Source organism: Sphaerodactylus townsendi, linkage group LG01, assembly GCF_021028975.2.
Source record: "Sphaerodactylus townsendi isolate TG3544 linkage group LG01, MPM_Stown_v2.3, whole genome shotgun sequence".
Classification (NCBI taxonomy): domain Eukaryota; kingdom Metazoa; phylum Chordata; class Lepidosauria; order Squamata; family Sphaerodactylidae; genus Sphaerodactylus; species Sphaerodactylus townsendi.
The window spans coordinates 56307836-56326495 of record NC_059425.1 but is presented as its reverse complement, the minus strand read 5'-3'; the positions used below and the strand labels follow the sequence as shown (position 1 = coordinate 56326495).

At 45.6% G+C, this 18660-nt stretch overlaps 1 protein-coding gene across 4 annotated transcripts in view; it reads right to left on the bottom strand.

Moving 5' to 3' along the window:
* VASH2 (vasohibin 2) overlaps nucleotides 1-18660 on the bottom strand; it is a 63784-nt gene that overhangs the window by 11650 nt on the left and 33474 nt on the right. For 3 of the 4 annotated variants that reach the window (XM_048490276.1, XM_048490360.1, XM_048490529.1), the window contains 2 exons: nucleotides 16515-16896; nucleotides 13286-13401 (listed from right to left, as the gene is read on the bottom strand). In XM_048490276.1, the coding sequence (XP_048346233.1) occupies nucleotides 13286-13401; nucleotides 16515-16896 (498 nt within the window). Of the gene's footprint in view, nucleotides 1-12125; nucleotides 12266-13285; nucleotides 13402-16514; nucleotides 16897-18660 lie in introns of those variants that run through there. The other variant, XM_048490444.1, reaches the window with a different exon arrangement.

Here is an 18660-nt window from a genome sequence, read left to right as displayed (position 1 = left end):
ACTCCCTTTTTGGAGACACCAGCTGTTTAGAAATTAGGAATAGTGCCTATGCTGCCATGAGGGCAAAGTGATGAGTCATTTTCTAGGAAATAGCCAAGGTGCCCCTGAAACAGTCTGACCCCATTTCCTCTACAGTCATGAAAGGTTTCCTACCTCCCTGACGAGGCAATAAACTGAGATATATCCAGCTAAATTAATGTTGTTGAGGAACATCCTTTTGTTGATAGGTAATGATTTTGTTTGCTACCGCATTTGTTTTCAGATAGCTTCTTCATTAAATTGCCCAAATTACCAAATGATATTAAACCTTGCTCCAAGCTTGGATTGACCAAAAATCCCCCCAAAACATTCTGCTCATATCTAAAAGCACTGAGGTTTGAAACTTATTCCTTAGTCATGTCTGCTTAGCATCATATTTGTCAAATGTCAAAACAAAACAGCTTTATTTCAGAGGGCATTTGGATTAATTGGATTTATTGGTTCACTTTCATTAATTAAGCAGATTGAAATGATCAAACTGATTCTAATCATTTTTCTGCAGGTGGGTTTTTATTTGGTGTCTCCCTTTTTTACTGTGTTCATTGTTTTGGATTATGGGTGCAAATTCTTTGTCTGGACACTGTACTGAAGATGAAGAAGCAAAAGATATTGATGTCACTTTCCACATTCTCACTTTTACATCACGTCCATGTGTGTTTTGGCAGAAATCTGGACCAACATTCAGAAGACATTGGTTTTGAGAAGGAAGTTTAACTTCCATCTCAGCCTGACTCTTTATCTATGGGTATAGATTTAGGAAAACCAATATACATAGATACTGTGTTTCTCCGAAAATAAGACAGTGTCTTATATTAATTTTTGCTCTCAAAGATGTGCTATGTCTTATTTTCAGGGGATGTCTTATTTTTCCGCTCCACAGCTGCATGCTCTGGTGTTCTGTTCGACGGGCATGCTTCCAAACAAAAACTTTGCTACATCTTACTTTCAGGGGATGTTTTATATTTAGCACTTCAGCAAAACCTCTACTACGTCTTATTCTCAGGGGATGTCTTATTTTCGGAGAAACAGGGTATTATGTAACCACTGTGATTTATTTATTTTGTTGGATTTATATCCCACCCAATTCCCATTCCATGCTGCTCAGCAGCTTGAAGCTATTCATCCCTGACATAACAGCTGCAAACTGCAACAGGAATCCCCCAGGTTTCAGATCAGATATTCTGAGTAACTAGACAGACAAGACATACTCTAAAACCAGCTTAAGTTGACAGCTGCAATGGTGCAGCTGAGAGGTACTGAGTTTGATGGAATCTGCTGGCAATATTATTCTGTAACATTAGGAAAAAGAGTACTTCTGAACAGGTGCAGAAAAGCCATTCTTTATCACCAAGCATCAGGTTGCACTTTATTTCAACCATGTGAAAACAATTAGGAAATGCTTCACCATACTGGTAGTTCCATGCGGAGGTGAATAAGGATATGCAATGTACAGAACAGCATTTCATGTTGTTCCTACAAATCATATTGCCACAGATAGAAACAGAATGTAGGATACAAAAGATGTTCCATCAGGCAATTCTTAACGCTGATGCCACAAGAAAAGGATTAATATTTTAGGGATTTTAGGACCAATTTTTAATGCAAAGAACTGATAACAAACAACTAATATTCTGAAGTACTGACCCTAGGTAGCCTCTTAAGATCCCACTGACTTCAGTGAAATTTAAGAAGCTTACCTGTGCACAGGGCTGAAGCCCCTGAGATATCCAAAGGATTACTTTTAATTCATTTGCTTCTATCTAATTAAGGGTTTAAAGAAATAGAAAAAAATGCTGGGGACTGTGCAGCTGGCATTTTCTCAGCAGCTGATGCTCAAGAGGCCTATTCAGCTGACACTTCTTTGTCAAATGGAGACCTCCCCCTTGAACACTTGTGCCATCCTAGCAACTGTGGAAACAGCCACAGAAACATGAAGATTAAAATACCCCTTGAAGGAGGCGCGCTCAGGCAGGAAAGAGCATCAGTGGAGATTTGCAGCCTCTGACAACTATAATTATCCAGACACTCAATGAAGGCACTAAATGAAGGGGCCCCTAAGAATGTTGTGATGCAGCTATAGGATGGATTCCTGTGTAAAACAGAATCCTGTTCTTAATTCAACTGCTGCTGCTATATGCACAGAAATATATTTAGAAAGGGAGGGCGATTGACACACTTAGCTTGTAAGAGACAACTAATGAACCCCTTGTGTGAGGAGGCAGTGGTAGCAGGGAGAGCCCCTCTGAAGAGACAGATTTACAGTGTGATTTCCATACACAATGTGAACTTTTGTGTGCTTTTACATGGAACATTAGGGCTGGTTTCTTGTTTTCACTTTTTAAAAAACGTATGTGAATTCACTGCTTATGCATTCAGAAGTACGTGTAGATATACAGCTACAAAAGAAAATCCCCAAAAGATTTGCTGGGTGTATCTCATTTCATTCTCCCCCACTATTTCCTCTTTTCCTTACTTGAAAACTCCCATAGTCTCTCCCCCTTTCCTGGCTCCTTCTCTCCTTGAACAGCTGCAAGTAGCCAGGCCTAGGTAAGTTGAAGTCAGGTAGCATCAAGTCATCCAGTGGTTGCTGTGGAGGTTGCTGCCAAGCCTGGCCCCAACGAGTCTTCTCTCAAAGGCCAAAACAGCCCTGGAAAGGGCCCTCCCTGTCCCTTGGCCCCTTTTCTCAGGGGCCAAAACAGTCCTGAAAATGCCCCGTGCACTCCCTCTGCCTTTCACTGACAGAAAGCAAGTCTCTTGACATCGACTATAGCAACAGCCACTGAGACCATCCTTTCTTAAAGCTACAGATAGGGTTGGTAGAGAGGAAAAAAATTTGGCCCCAGTTTGGGTTCAGGCTTAGTTCGGGTGTATGGGGTCGGATCCGCCAAATTTGGAGCCTGTCAGGCTCAGATACACCCGAACTTGCATTGTCATCCGAGATTCTCGGATGCGTTTTTATTTTTTTGGGTGTTTTTGCGTTTTGGCCTGCAGGGGTGCATTTTTAGAGGTATTGGCACCACAAATTTAGGGTGTCTTTAGGAGACTCTCATGATGATATCTCCCAAGTTTGGTGCAGTTTGGTTTAGGGGGTCCAGAGTTATGGACTCACAAATGGGGTGCCCCATCCCCCATTGTTTCCAATGGGAGCAAATAGTGGATGGGGCTACTCATTTCAGGGTCCACAACTTTGTCCCCCATAAACCAAACTGCACCAAACATGGGGGGTATCATAATGAGAGTCTTCTAAGGATACCCTGAAATTTTGGTGCAGATAGGTCCAGAAATGCGCCCCCTGAGGCACCCCTAGAAATTTGGAGGGGATTCATTGTTCTGTTTGTATTTTCCAGCAGTTCTTCAGCAGTAGTGCCATAGGGCAGCCCAGCCTTGTGCTGGGCTGGCCTGCTACTCTCACTGACTTCATTCAGTTATGCTGGAAGCAGAAGCAAGTGGGTGAGTGCAGTCTATTTTGGGGGTGGAGGGGGCTTATTTGGTGGGGGGATGGAGTGGGGCGCCTGAGGTGTGTGTGTGTCCCCCCCCCCCCCCCGCCCGCCCCCATTCTTGCCAGCTAGGTGTGGAGTTTCCCGTTTTCCCTTCCCGGCTTGTGTTTTTGTTGTGAATGAATGGAGTGTGCCTGAAGGATTTTGGGGGTGGAGGGGGGTTATTGGGGGGGATGGAGTGGGACGCCAGAGGGGTGTGTGTGTGTGTCCATTCTTGCGGGCTAGGTGTGGAGTTTCCCGTTTTCCCTTCCCCGGCTTGTGTTTTTGTTGTGAATGAATGGAGTGTGCCTGAAGGATTTTGGGGGTGGAGGGGGTTATTGGGGGGGGATGGAGTGGGACGCCAGAGGGGTGTGTGTGTGTGTGTGTGTGTGTGTGTGTGTGTGTGTGTGTGTGTGTGTGTGTGTGTGTGTGTGTGTGTGTGTGTGTGTGTGTGTGTGTCCATTCTTGCCGGCTAGGTGTGGAGTTTCCCGTTTTCCCTTCCCCTGCTTGTGTTTTTTTTTATGAATGGAGTGTGTGTCCGTGATCTTGCGCACGTTTTTCTTTGCGGGAGGGGGGGGGTCCCGCCTGCGCTGCCCTTGCAGGGCTTGTGTTGTGTGTGGTTTTTTTCTTTTGCGGGGGGATCTCGCCCGCACCGGCCTTACAGGGTTGTTTCACGCGTGGTTTTTTTCTTTGGGGGGGGATCCCGCTCGCACTGCCCTTGCAGGGCTAGTCTCGCACGCGGTTTTTTTCTTTTGGGGAGATCCCGCTTGCACTGCCCTTGCAGGGCTAGTCTCGCGCGTGGTTTTTTCTTTTGCGGGGGGGCGGATTTCGCCCGCACTGTCCTTGCAGGGCTCATTCCACATGCGGTTTTTTCTTTTGGGGGGATCCTGCCCGTACTGCCCTTGCAGGGCTAGTCTCACATGCGGTTTTTTCCTCTTTGTGTGGGGGATCCCACCCGGGCTGCCCTTGCAGGGCTTGACTTGTGCGTGCGGAAGGGGTATTTTCCCCGGCTCGGGCCAACATGGTTCAAGTGAACTGCCGCTCCAAACTCCATGTGCTCGGAGCGGCTGAAGTTCGGAGGGTGCAGGCTCGGGTAAGCAGTGCCCGACCCTCCCCCAAACACCACATGGCTCGGCCGACCCTGCGGGTTGGCCAAACCAAACCGCCAACCCTAGCTACAGACATGGGCCCAGTATTATTATTATTATTATTATTATTATTATTATTATTATTATTATTATTATTATTATTATTATTATTATTATTATTATTATTATTATTATTATTATACACATAACAACACAGCACAAGTGTCTGGAATTCATCTCTGAATATCGAGTCCTTCCCAAGGACCTAGGATATTAGAGGTATTTGCGTAGAATGTGTGCAGTTCCTAGAAGTGCTGCTTTCTGCAGCATGTGGACTGATGTTCTGTCCAAGTTTAGGCTTTCCAGATGTTTTTCAAGATTTCTTGGGATTCCTCCTAGAGCACCGACTACTAGTGGGATTACTGTTGTTCTTTTCTGCCACAATCGTTCAACTTCAATTTGTAGGTCCTTGTATTTTGTGATCTTTTCCAGCTCTTTGTCCTCTACCCTGCTGTCAACTGGCACAGCAACATCTATGATCCAAACATGTTTTTTCTCTATCACTGTTATGTCTGGGGTGTTGTGTGCCAGGTGTCTGTCTGTTTGTATTCTAAAGTCCCAGAGTATTTTTGCTTCTTCATTTTCTGTGGTCTTCTCTGGCTTGTGCTCGTACCAGGTCTTGCTACAGGGCAGGCCGTACTTTTTGCAAAGGTTCCAGTGCACCATTGCTGCTAGCCTATTGTGACGTTCAAGATAGTCAGTTTGGGCTATTATTATTATTATTATTATTATTATTATTATTATTATTATTATTATTATTATTATTATTATTATTATTATTATTATTTATTATACTTATATAACCGCCCTCCCCTGAAGGGCTCAGGGCGGTGAACAAAGCATGGATAGAGCACAATAAAATCAGAGACTAAAATCAGTTAAATAGTAGTTAATTTGGCTCTATATAAATAAACCCCACCCCATTAAAATGCAGCATACTAGTCGACATAACAGATGGCACCAACTATCAAGTCCCCTAAAGAAAAAAGGGGAGGGGGAACGGCAGGATCCACTGATGTTATGGGGGGGCCGTCAGCAGCCAGCCTCCCCAAAGGCCCGGTGGAAAAGCTCGGTCTTACAGGCCCTGCGGAACTCATTAAGATCCCGCAGGGCCCTGACAGCTGGAGGAAGAGCATTCCACCAGGCCGGGGCCAGGGCAGTAAAGGCCCTGGCCCGGGTGGAGGCTAGCCGCATCATGGAAGGGCCAGGGATCACCAGTAAATTGGCCTCTGCCGAACGCAGAGACCGGTTCGGGACATATGGGGTAAGGCGGTCCCGCAGGTACGGAGGTCCCAGGCCGCGCAAGGCCTTGAAGGTTAACACCAGCACCTTGAAAACGATTCGGAATTCGATCGGTAACCAGTGCAGACGGCATAACACAGGCGTGATGTGATCTCTGGTGGCACCTCCTGTGAGCAGACGAGCCGCTGCATTCTGGACCAATTTCAGTTTCCGGATCAGACGCAAGGGAAGGCCCGCGTAGAGCGAGTTGCAATAGTCTAATCTGGAGGTGACCGTTGCATGGATCACAGTGGCTAGGTCACTTTGGGAGAGGAAGGGGGCCAGCCGCCGTGCTTGGCGAAGGTGGAAAAACGCGACCCGGGTTACATGGGCCACCTGGGTCTCCATTGAAAGAGACGAGTCCAGGTGGACCCCCAGGTCACGGACGGAGGAGGCTGGTGCCAATATGGCCCCCTCCCACACTGGCGGCTGAAAATCCCCGACCCCCCCCCTCGCGGCCCAGCCAGAGGATCTCCGTCTTCGATGGATTCAGTTTCAGCCTGCTCTGTTGCAACCAACCAGCTACCGCCTCCAAACAGTGCTGGAGAGCTGCCGGGGCGGAGACCGTCCCCCTCTCCATCAACAGAATGAGCTGAGTGTCATCAGCATATTGATGGCACGTCAGCCCAAAGCTCCGCACCAACTGAGCAAGGGGTCGCATATAGATGTTAAATAATAGCGGGGACAACAGCGCTCCCTGGGGTACACCGCAATAAAGCGGGCACCTTCGGGAGGCTCGGTCCCCACACCACACTTGCTGGGTCCGGTCCCGGAGGAACGAGGCAATCCACTCAAGGACAGTGCCCCGCACCCCGGAAGCGGCCAGGCGGTGGGTCAAAAGATCGTGGTCGACCACGTCAAACGCTGCGGTAAGATCTAACATTACCAGCAGCGCCGATCCGCCTCGGTCTAGTTGCATACGGAGCATATCTGTGACGGCGACAAGAACAGTCTCCGTCCCATGCCCAGCACGGAAGCCGGACTGGAAGGGATCAAAAGCCGATGTGTCCTCCAGGAAGCCCTGTAGCTGCTCCAACACCACTCTCTCAATTACCTTCCCCAAAAACGAAAGATTCGAAATGGGGTGGTAATTGGCCAGATCTCCAGGATCTAACAATGGTCTTTTCAAGAGTGGGCGGACCACTGCCTCCTTCAACCCACTTGGGAAAGCTCCTTGCTCAAGGGAGTTATTGATAATACTCAACAAGTGGGGAATTAGTAGCTCCATTACAACGCAGCTTTAATATGTAAGCCAGGGAGAGAGCACGGATCCAGAAGGACAGGTAGTAAGAGTCCTAACAGCAGCCAGGGCCCTGTCAACTTTAGGCGGCTTCAGAGAGCACTGAGGGAGAACTGGATGCCAAACATGGGGCCCGGAGGGACGGCAAGGGGAGCCTCAGGTTTCACTTATTGTCACCAAGAAAAGTGGTAGGAAGGTGCTTGGCGGAGAGACATGAGATTTTATCTGCAAAAAAGCTCATAAATGCCTCACAGCTATTAATAGCCAATTGACCAATTTGTAGAGGCCTCAAGATAATGAGGGTCAATGATGACCGAATAATACGAAATAGTATTGTGCCGAGGCGGGAGCTGGCAGATCGCGAAGAGAGGAAGAGGAAGAAGGTCCTCTTAAGCACCACCCGTCGCTAAAACATGCATCTCATAGGCCTTCATAAGCGATCCTATAAGATGTTAGGTGCAGCTCCGTCATTGAGATTTCCTCCCAGAGCTTCGCTCTAGCCCGTCCTAAGTTCCCGTTTCATCACTGGCGTAGCTCCCTCAGTTATACCAAAGGGGCCAGCCGTGATCGAGGAAGCGCCACTTGAAGGAAGCGCCGGGGCACAACTACCTCGATGGCATCGGAAAGGTGGGAAGTTCCAGTCTTCCCACTTTGCTCATAGAGGGTGCAGTGAATGGGATTCAAGGAGGTCCATAGAGCATTCCAGGAATCCAATAGGATCCATAGAGTCTCCGTGGGCGGGCATAAATTCGCCCGTCGCCCTGAACAGCGAAGGCGTTCGCGGCTTGCGATCCATCCGAACCTTCAGGGCATAATGGGTGAGAACCATGGCACTCTATCACTAGAGGATATGACCATATCGACTCTCCGCCCCAAAGAACCAAGTCCAGTGTGTGCCCGAAGCCTCATGGGTTAGGGCCAGAATTTACCAAGGAGGAGGCCCGAAGATGCAGCCATGGATGACCACCAAGTCAGCGGCCACTGTACATGAGGCTGAGAGGCGTCGACATGGACATTGAAGAGATCCCCAAGACAATAAGCCTGGGGAACCACTTGGCAGCCAATCCGCCACCACCTCCAGCAGCAGCGGCAGGCTGTCCCCAGGGCGCTAGGCGACCCAGCGGTACACCAAGGAGGACAGGCCAACCTCTCCTGGGCCAACCACTCCCAGGCCGACACACTCTATACCATTGATCTCCGGGGCAGAGAGGCGGCCCTAAAGGGGATGGTGTCACAATGGATGAACATAGCCGCGCCACCGGCCCCGTGGTATTGCGTGATGCGGTGTGAGACCGCTTGAGAGACCCGGAGGAGAGGCCTACGCCAATGAGCAGCGGTCTCCCCTTCTGGCACCCAGGTTTCGGTTGACTACAAGCCAGGTCCATCTGCAGTTCCCGAGAAAATCCCGGAGGGACTCGGCGGTCGCCTATTATGTTATGGACCTGGCGTTGATCCAACACCAATGACCGAAGCGGAGTGGCCCTGAAGCCCTACCACCCTACGTTCCTTTCCGGGATGGGGGCCTGGAGGTCAGAAGGTCGGCAAGCACATTCACTTCTTGCCCACCTTCTCTCATATGGCCACCGCCTACCATCATACTTACCCCGTCCCATTAACACTGGGATCCCTAGGCCCATAAATGGGCCCCCCATTTTCCTACCGTTCCTTCTCTATCTGTTACCCCGGCGAAGGCTCTCCACTATAGTGGACTCGGCTCGCCACTGAATAAACAGTACCAGTTTATAACCTAACAAACTACTTATCTTAAAACTGGATTTAAAACAAGCCCAAACCGTCAAACCTTAACAGTAATACAGAATAATACCGCAACTAGTTGCCTAACTAATTAATTATATGACTGTAGGAAATTCACTATATTTCCACAATCCTAAGCTATAGGAACTTGCGGCCAAGATAGAAAGGCGTTGGAGGGAGAGTCAGCGGAGAGCAGCGAGGATATAGGTCCAGGCTCTCCTAGATAGACTAAAAGGAGACCCAGATACTTTCAGGGGCAGAAAGAGCCAGGAGTGGGTGTTAGTTTGATGTAAAGATGGGTTCCGAAATCCTTGCACCTTCTGGTGGTCACTGATGGATGTAGAAGTGTAGATGTCACAGAAGAGTCCAAGCCCAGGGCTCACACCACCTAGGCGAGGCCCCTCCTGTGTTGATCTCAGGAGGCTGAGTATAACTGATGGAATCAAGGAAAGGGGAAGGGAAGCGGTAGCAGGCAGATAATGTCGGGATTGAGAGGCCACTGCCACTGGCCTCTCCCCATGAAGCGAAAAAGCGATGTATCCTGCCAGGAGCTTGCTATCCACCACCAACCGATTCCACAAGGGTAACAATGCTGCTGGTGCTGCTGGATTTCTTCGGGACTAATTGTCTCCTTTAAAGCCGGCTGTAGATGTTTAGGGGACCGAATGACCATCTCCCGATATTCCTCCGCCGTCTGCGTCACTGGGGCCGTCGGAGCTATCTCATCCAGCATTGCCGGAGCGCTCTGCGAGGCCCCGCCCCCACAATCGGGCCTAGCCTGTTCAGCCGTCACTTCCGCAGCAGCGGGATCAATTTTTGTAGTGCCCGTCGCGACGCTGTCTGCTGCCGGCGCAGTCAGCTGCCCCAGCCCTTGCTGATTAAATCGCGTCCGGCAGGTGAAACGGGGGGTGGGGAGTCTCTGCCACTGACGCCCCCACCACAACCGCAATCCCCCGGTCTCCCGTATCAAAACCTCAGCAGCGGGTGGCCTGTCGCCGCAAACGAGAGGTGCAAAGGGGAGAAGGCAAAAAGCAGGAGACGCGGCAAGAGCCGAGGAACTCACATTGCCACACTCACATTGCCACACATTGCCAGATTTAAGTATCTTCAGATTTGGCCACCTTCATTATTAGAATATACAAGGAGTGTATTTCGGCAAGGACTTGAGGTGGGGGCAGGGGTAGAATCTAATTTCTTCTTTTGTCACCTTCTTTACACAATCTGCATTTTGCATCATCCGAGAATTTTTCGATTTTGGCCTTGATTGAATTTGTTCTAATGGTTTGCTCTTGAGCGGCTAAAATCAGGGATTCGGTTTCCTTTTTCAGACTTCCAGTTGTTAACCACAGCCAGGTCTTTTCGTTGTCTACCTTGTCCTTGATCTTCTCCAGAAGTTGGCCATGCAGAGCTTTGTTGTACCAGCTTTTGGTCCTCATTTTAATCACACTTTTTCTATATTCTTGTTCGGTTTCGAGTTGGCCATCAGTCATTTCAATCCCATCACTCTCAGTAATCTTGCTCCTCTTTATTGCTGCAGTGGCATACTTTTCCAGGACAAACTCCATCGAAATATTTGTGCTGAATATGCAGACTATGTTCACTAATTACTGGATTTCTTTGTCTGATTTCTCATACAGCTTCAAATAATCCATATACAGCAAATGTGAGTCTCTGGCCATTTGATATCCCAACTTTGTTTTCTTTAGAATTACTGTTAGGGAGATCATGGCAATGATAAACATTAAGAGTGATAGTGAATCACCTTGGAAAATTCCTGGCATTTTCATCTAGCAGTTCTACTATTACCATATATAATCGTATCTATGTCGACTTTTTCAGCACGTTTTTTGTGCTGAAAAAGCCCCCCTCGACTTATACGCTAGTGACGTGTATTTTTAAAAATATTTTATGGTTTTTATTTTGTCGGCTGCCAGGGGGCGCAGTTTTTAGGCTAGTGGCACCACAATTTCAGGGATTTTTCAAGAGACTCTCCTGATGATACCACCCAAGTTCGGTAAAGTTTGGTTCAGGGGGTTCAAAGTTATGGACACCCAAAGGGGGTGCCCCATCCCCCATTATTTCCAATGGGAGCTAATAGTAGATGGGGCTACATTTTGAGGGTCCATAACTTTGGACCCCTTGATCCAAACTTCACTAAACCTGGCTGGTATCATAAGGATAATCTCTTGCTGATACCAGCCAGGTTTGGTGATGTTTGGTTCAGGGGATCCAAAGTTATAGACCCCCAAAGGGGGTGCTCCCATTCCCCATTGTTTCCAATGGAAGCTAATAGTAGATGGGGCTACCCTTTTGAGGGTCCATAACTTTGGACCCCCTGAACCAAACTTCGCTACAACTTCCTGAATAATAATATCATCATGAGGGTCTCCTAAAGATACTCTGAAATGTTGGTACTGCTAACATAAACATTCCTCCCCTGACCAAAAATCCAGTTTTGAAGGGTTTTAACTCTTGTGTTTTAGCTTGGTTGCTGAGAGTTGAGCTAAGGTTTTTTTTACTTTTAAAGTTATTGTTGAGACCATATTGTTCTTGTTGACCCTCTTTTCCACTTACAGAGCTAGTTTACTGTTTTTCTTTGAAATAAATATTCAAAAACACTTAACCTACTTATGCCTCAATTAATGTAATGTTATTGATATCTATTTTTATTTTTGAAATTTACCAGTAGCTCCTCCATTTCCCACCCTCGACTTATTCGGGAGTCAATAAGTTTTCCCAGTTTTTTGTGGTAAAATTAGGTGACTCGACTTATATGTGGGTCGACTGATACACGAGTATATAGGGTATCTCTCCTGTTGTTTCTGGAGTATGTACTGTTCTTTCTTCTGGTGTTACAGCTGCTTTCTTTTCATAATTTTTCTGGATTTCTTCCAGTTCTATCTCTGTAAACACTTTATTCCATATGATTAATTGTCTTTGATCTGCCTGTCTTTGCTCAGTGATATTCGAATCTGGGTAGCGTTGTTTTCACAGTTCGTACATCCACTTCAAGTATCCTCTTTTTTCTGGCTCTGAGTTGTAGTAACAAGCCATGATGGCACGATTTTTTTGTGCCCTATCCTTCTTTCTTTTGGATGGTTGGCCCACTTGTAGCCCACTTGTTGACGCATGCCCAGGGACCCCAGCATGCGATGCGGCCCTTGTTAACCCACGCAACGACCAATGCAGTATGGAATAATTTTTCATTTGTATCATCATATTGTATGGGTTGGTGGAAACTCTTAGTCTGGTTTCTTTAATGAGGGGGCAGTCAGTCAGCAGCCAGCTCCCCAAAAGCCCGGTAGAACAGCTCAGTTGTACAGGCCCTGTGGAATTCACCAAGGTTTTTAGTATACAGACTTAGTCCTGGAACATTACATATGATAATCAAGTGCCTTTGCATATGTGCAATGATCCGTTCCCAAACATCTGGGACTATGGTAGTAAAGGCCTGCAAGTCAAAGAGATAATGTGTCTAATATTTCCCAGTTTAGATAGCTATTTCCCAGTTTAGATAGCTATTACTAATTCATTCTTTCCAAATCTCTGAACAACCTCACTAAGAAAAGTTGTAATGCTACTTGATACCTGCAGATTCCAGTCAGTTCAAGAGGATCCTGACATTCCCTAAAAGACCAAGAAAGCAAAATCTGCTGTGGGATATATTACTTTACTTCACACCCACGTGCCCTACCTTCAATGTTCAATAGATAACCAAACATGTTTAAATATGCATCTAAGTAAATCTATAGTTTAGTACATCAAGGTTTTCAATTGCTCTGTGTTCAAAAAATACTGTCTACAATGACTTATTTGCTAAGGAAGCCCTGAACTATATGTCAGGATATTACTGCATGATGCAAAGAATTATTTGGAATGTTCTGTAGTATAAACTCAATTCATACTGGATCTTGAGCAGTTGGTAGGTCTCAACATGACTTCACATAACCGAGATTATGTCTTAGAAGAACACAATCCCCAGCAGTTCTCGATAGCAGAGCAAGGTTCATAATGGAGGGTGAGCAGATTGTCTGTCTGGGAAAACTTTTTCCTCCCTTATTGATCTCCTCTATGATATACTCTGTTAAGCTTCCAAAGAACCCAGGCATACTCAAATATGATTTGAAAACTTTGGAGACCACCATAGAGTTTCTGGTCATTCCTAGAGCAACACGATGCCATTTCTGGGTTTTCACATGAAATAATGGTCATATTATTTTTATTCATTTCTAACCACCCAAAGGAATGGTGGTAGGATACACAAGTTGCCAGCAGGAGGTCTCCTGCCATCGCACAAGACCTGGCAAACCTAATTCTGACCCAAATCTGAGCATAATGATACTCACGATTTGTCTCTTCTGCACGCACGTCTCTGAGGACTGGCTTGTCTCCTTCGAGGTGATAGGGACTTCCCTCGTGATCTCTGCTTGACTGGAGAATGGGCACTTGCGGGTTTCAAAATCTGAAAGGAAAGGAAATAAACAAACTATGAAAATATTCCTTTATGATATTGAACAAGCCACATGAACAAAGATAAAGAGCCATCTAGAGGGAAGGTGTTCTTACCATACATCAAGGGAACCACTGATCGCATAGGAAAACTGATGAAGAAGCACAACCTACAAACCATCTACAGACCCACTAAGAAAATTCAACAGATGCTACGTTCAGCAAAGGATAAGAGGGATCCTTTAGCTACTGCAGGAGTCTATCGCATACCATGCAGCTGTGGACAAGGATCACCACACCAAGGAACCGCATAAGCGCAGCGCACAGACCGTATCAAAGAACCACGAAAGGCACTGCAGACTATTTCAGCCAGAAAAATCAGCAATAGCAGAACACATGATAAACCAACCTGGACATAGAATATTATTTGAAAAAACAGAAATTCTGGACCACTCTGAAAGCCACTACGTCAGACTACACAGAGAAGCAATTGAAATCCATAAGCACATGGACAATTTTAACAGGAAGGGAAGAAAGCTATGAAAATGAACAGAACTTGGCTGCCAGTGTTGAAAAAATACTAGGAGTCCCAAGACTGTGTCCAAACCAGCTCCACACAAACACAGGATGACCATATAACCACAAAGGAAACAAAAGGCCAAGATACTTCTATTCAAGAATGCTTTCCCACGCAGTGACCTTGCTATCTACAGGGTTGCGTCCCCAGGCTATAGTCTTCATTGTTACTCATTCAGATGCCCTAAACTATTGACCTGGTTGCCGCCTTTGTTACTCACAGGCAAGGTTTCCCCACCCACCTTGGACACTCCAACAGATGTATACTCCACTTGCTTTTCCAACATCAGATCCTCTGAAGATGCCAGCCACAGATGCAGGCGAAACGTCAGGAGAGAATGCTGCTAGAACACGGCCATACAGCCCGGAAACCACACAGCACCCAACCTGAATTTCAACAATTATACGCAGTCATATATTTATCAAGAGCCAGTCTTAGGGTTTAGCTACCACGGTTTACTATACTACTATATATTACTTTTTCCACGTGCACCATGTAAATAAACTTATTTTAGGGGGACTGTCATACATTTGGATCATTTTCATTTAGGGTAAATATGTAAGGCAAAGTTAATACATCCCCCAGAAATTTGGTGCTGTGACCTAAACCTCTAAGACTTAATAAAATTCCTAGGTACAGTAAGAATTTTATCAGTATTTCATTTCATTTTTCATTGATCACTGAGGTCTTCATTGACTCCCAGGTAATTCTTCAGAATGGCTACCAATCATATCAGCCTCAAGACTGAACACATTCTATCAAGCCAGAACTACCTGCATCTTCCAGATGTTCAACCCAGCTTTTGTGTGTGTGTGTGTGTTTGTTTTATCTACCTATTTATTTATTAGGATCCTGCATCTCCAGGTAGGCAGCCCAAACCCCCAACTGATGTAAAGGATCAACCTCATATATTCAGCATATCCTCCAGACATGAATTATCTTTGGCCAGAGCCTTTTTTTTTTTTTTTGCTTTTTGCTTCTGCTAGCAGAATTAAATATGGCAGTAGGACAAGTCAAAATAAACAGGTACAGTTTCAAGCCTACTTTTAAAAAGATGATTAATCACCCTTTAGGAAACTGTAGTTCATTCTGCACAGCCCAAATGATGTCCTGAGGATGCAAAAAAGGTGTCTTGAGGAGGAACTCCACACACTTTTTTCCCCAAGATGTCCTCAGGACACCTTATTTTCAGCTCAAGGCAGTGGCGGAGCGGCAAGGGGACATAAGGGTGCGTTTTGCACCGGGCGCACGCCTGGGGGCAGAAAATCGCTCACCGGCCCCTCCTCCCTTTTCTTGCGCCTCCCACGCAGCCCCTCCCCTGTGGCGCCCCCTGCCCCCTTCCCACATTTACCTTAGTTCCTTTTCTTTTTCTAGTACTTTTTCAGGATGAAAAAAGCAGCCTATTTACAGTTCAGGCTCACAAACGGCCTGAGGAACTACAGTTGCCAGGAAACCTTGGGGCTCACAAGGTCTCCTGGGAACTATAGTTCCTCAGGCAGTTTTTAGCCTGAGCACAATGAAAACCACTTTTTCCAGCCTGAAAAATACTAGAAAAAAGAAAAGGAAACAAAGGCCAAGGTGTGGGAAGGGGAAAGAAGATGCCACGCGAAGAAACTCCAATAAAGAGGCCGGAAAAAATACACCTGGCAGCACCAGGCACAGTTTGGCCCGGCTATGCCTCTGGCTCAAGGAGTCTTTTTTTGAAATGGCTAAAATGTGGACTTGTTTCCTGAAGTCGTCTGCAAGTTGTCTCCTGCTTGCAATGAGGAGCTCAGAAGCTGAGGAGACATCTTATTTTTCTCACCTGTTGGTTAAAGCTTTGTCAGTTTCCTCTGCCGCTCATGCCTGAGATTTTATGGGGTTGCAATGATACTCCATCTCTGCAGGCTTCACTGCTGGATGCCTTTTCAGCCTGAAAAGTACATGGTTGTACTCAGCTCCTCCTGCCAATTCTGGCAATATATGGTTTCCTCTTTTTTCATATGCATGTCTGTAAAGATAGCTCATTGAAAATGAAAAAGGGAAAACCATACATTGATAGAATAGGCAGGACAAGTTAAGTACAACCGTGTACTTTTCAGGCTGAAAAGGTATCCAGCAACAGAGCCTGCAGAGCAAATGTCCCAGGGAAAACCTTCAGCAAAGGGCTGCAGAGACAGGGAATCACTGTAGCACCATAAATTGTCAGGCGCAAGAGTTTTAAACTCTAGTGGGATAAAATGGCAGGTAGGGGGGAAAGCCTCTTTCTCCTGTGACGCTGTTTTTGCCCATGCTGTCTGGACAAAAAAATTAGGAGGCAGGGGTTTTTTTTAAGACATCCCCAGGACATCTTATTTGCACTATGCAGAAAGGACTTGTGACTCCTAGGATGATATCCACCAAACCATATGGGAAACTGATTCACCCAACTAACTACCTACCTAAGAAATGAAGCAACTATGAAGTTGCATAAGTGGGTACCCCATGCTGGTCTGTGCATGTGTGAATTAGGCTTCTGTTTCCCTTCCTTACACCCCACCATTTTCAAGTATTACAGAAATTACACATACCTTCATTCGCATATCCCTGGCGTATTTCTCCAACTCCTTCCTGATCTCTGAGCGCATCATCTTTGACACGTTGAGCACCAACTGCTTCCACTCAATGGGCTGAAAACTGTGCAGATCATGAGGGACATACAATCCAATTTTTACTTTTTTTACTGAGTGCAAGTGCTTTTTATAGGAGTCTTCAAATTCAAAGATGAGGTCACTCAGAGTTCGGTAAATCAAAGGCTTGTCCATCAATTCAGACCTTCTGCTCATGCCCAGTGATCCATATCGGCCATTGCAATAAATTCCAAGCACCACATGATGAAAATTGTTCCCTGAGAAATGGGATTTAAAGCTGATGGGGAATCGTTCCACAGAAGGCTGCCCATTGGTTAAGTATCTTGGGAGGCTGATGTCAAGGTAACAACAAAAAAAGTATCTAACAAACAGAGGTGGGATGCAGCCTATTTGCACCTATTCGATAGAACCGGTTACTAAAATTTTCTCAGTTCGGAGAACCGGTTATTAATGATTAACTCCACTACGGACAAGGGGGTAATCTCTGTCACTGGGTACAACAAATCTACCGATCAAAGTGGGGGGATTGCAAAATCACCCCCAGGGCCCCCTCGCACGGCCCCCTGCCCCTATAAGCGCCCCTGCGGCGTGTTAATGCCGGGAACTGCTATGGGGAAATAATGCAATATATAGTAATTCTATTTTTTTTTTTGTTTATTGGTATAAAGGTTGGGAAAGTATTATAGGTAAAAAAATTTCATTTTCTTTTTTTCCCTTGAAATTTATATTGGAAAGAGAGGAGTTTAAACTACTCTTTTCGATTAAGGATTTTGGATCTCTCCCTCAGTTAGTTTTCTTTCAAGTGGAATAGATAAAGTAGTTATAGGAATCTGGAGGGGAAGTAGAAAGTAGGGAGAGAAGGAAATATGGGAAGGAGGGAGGCAATATAGGATGTTATAGTTGGGGGGGTTGAGAGAGAGAGACAATTAGATATGTTTGTAGTATGTTAACAATTGTAAACAGTTTTTTGTTTCTCTCCTTACTTATGTTATTATTTAAAATCAATCAATATAATTATATAAAAAAGAAATAATACACTACCTTTCGGTATATTGCTTTTTTAATACTTTAAACAGTCATTATTTGAATTTAGAGGCGGGGCGAAGGGGAACTGCACCTGGGGTGCGCGTGCCCTGCGTCCTTGCCACAGCCCCGCCCAGGAATGCCCCGCCCCAGGAATGCCTCACCACACCCCCGTCGTGCCCCACCCAGCCCTATTGGCGCTACACCACTGTTTGAATCCCGCCACCATGGGAACCTGTTACTAAAATTTTTGAATCCCACCACTGCTAACAAGGGAAACAGGCCCTGGTCATTTCGATCCCTGGGATGTCACAACTTATTAGGCCAGCCTTGACCTTCCCCTGAAAAAAATCAAAACTGTTCAGTACACATTAATCTTTCCTGCACTCTGCCTCCATTTAGGTGACACTATTGTAATTTTTATATTTTTTTTCAAAATTAAAGCAAGAAGCAGGTAAATATCATACAGTTTCTATGCAGGAACAGCATTTTCATGTGGATCTCGATTTCCTTTTCCGAATCCAAAATGATGGAGATGACTTAAACTGTCTAGACTATAGAGAGTCTCTTCCCACCCACACCATTTGGGTAATTAATTCATAGCTGAAGGTCCAGGCCATAATTAAACATAGTACTCAATCTCATTTAGAACCCAAATCACAAGGAGTTCAGACATTTCTGTCTCTCCAGCCTCAAACTCCTTCACAGAAGCAAAGCAACAGGCTGCATATAATTGAAACTACATGGAACCCGACTATAAGAAATTTGCCTTTATTCTGTTCTCACACAAATATGAGTAGCTGTGCTTTCCTCAAGTGCCAAACAGCTGCTGAGACACTGAAGGACTTTTCAACATTCTTTTGCTCTGAACAATATTTTTGTGAGCATTAATGGTTTTATATATGTCTGTTAGGTGTCCCAAAATACTTTATGAAACTAATATTGGGGATAGAAACTTTAAGAAATATAAATCATAGTTGGAAGTTTTCTTTTATGTATAAATTTCCTTAAAGTAAGGATTGAAATATATAGAAGATTCTATGTTTGATGAACTATGTTAGCA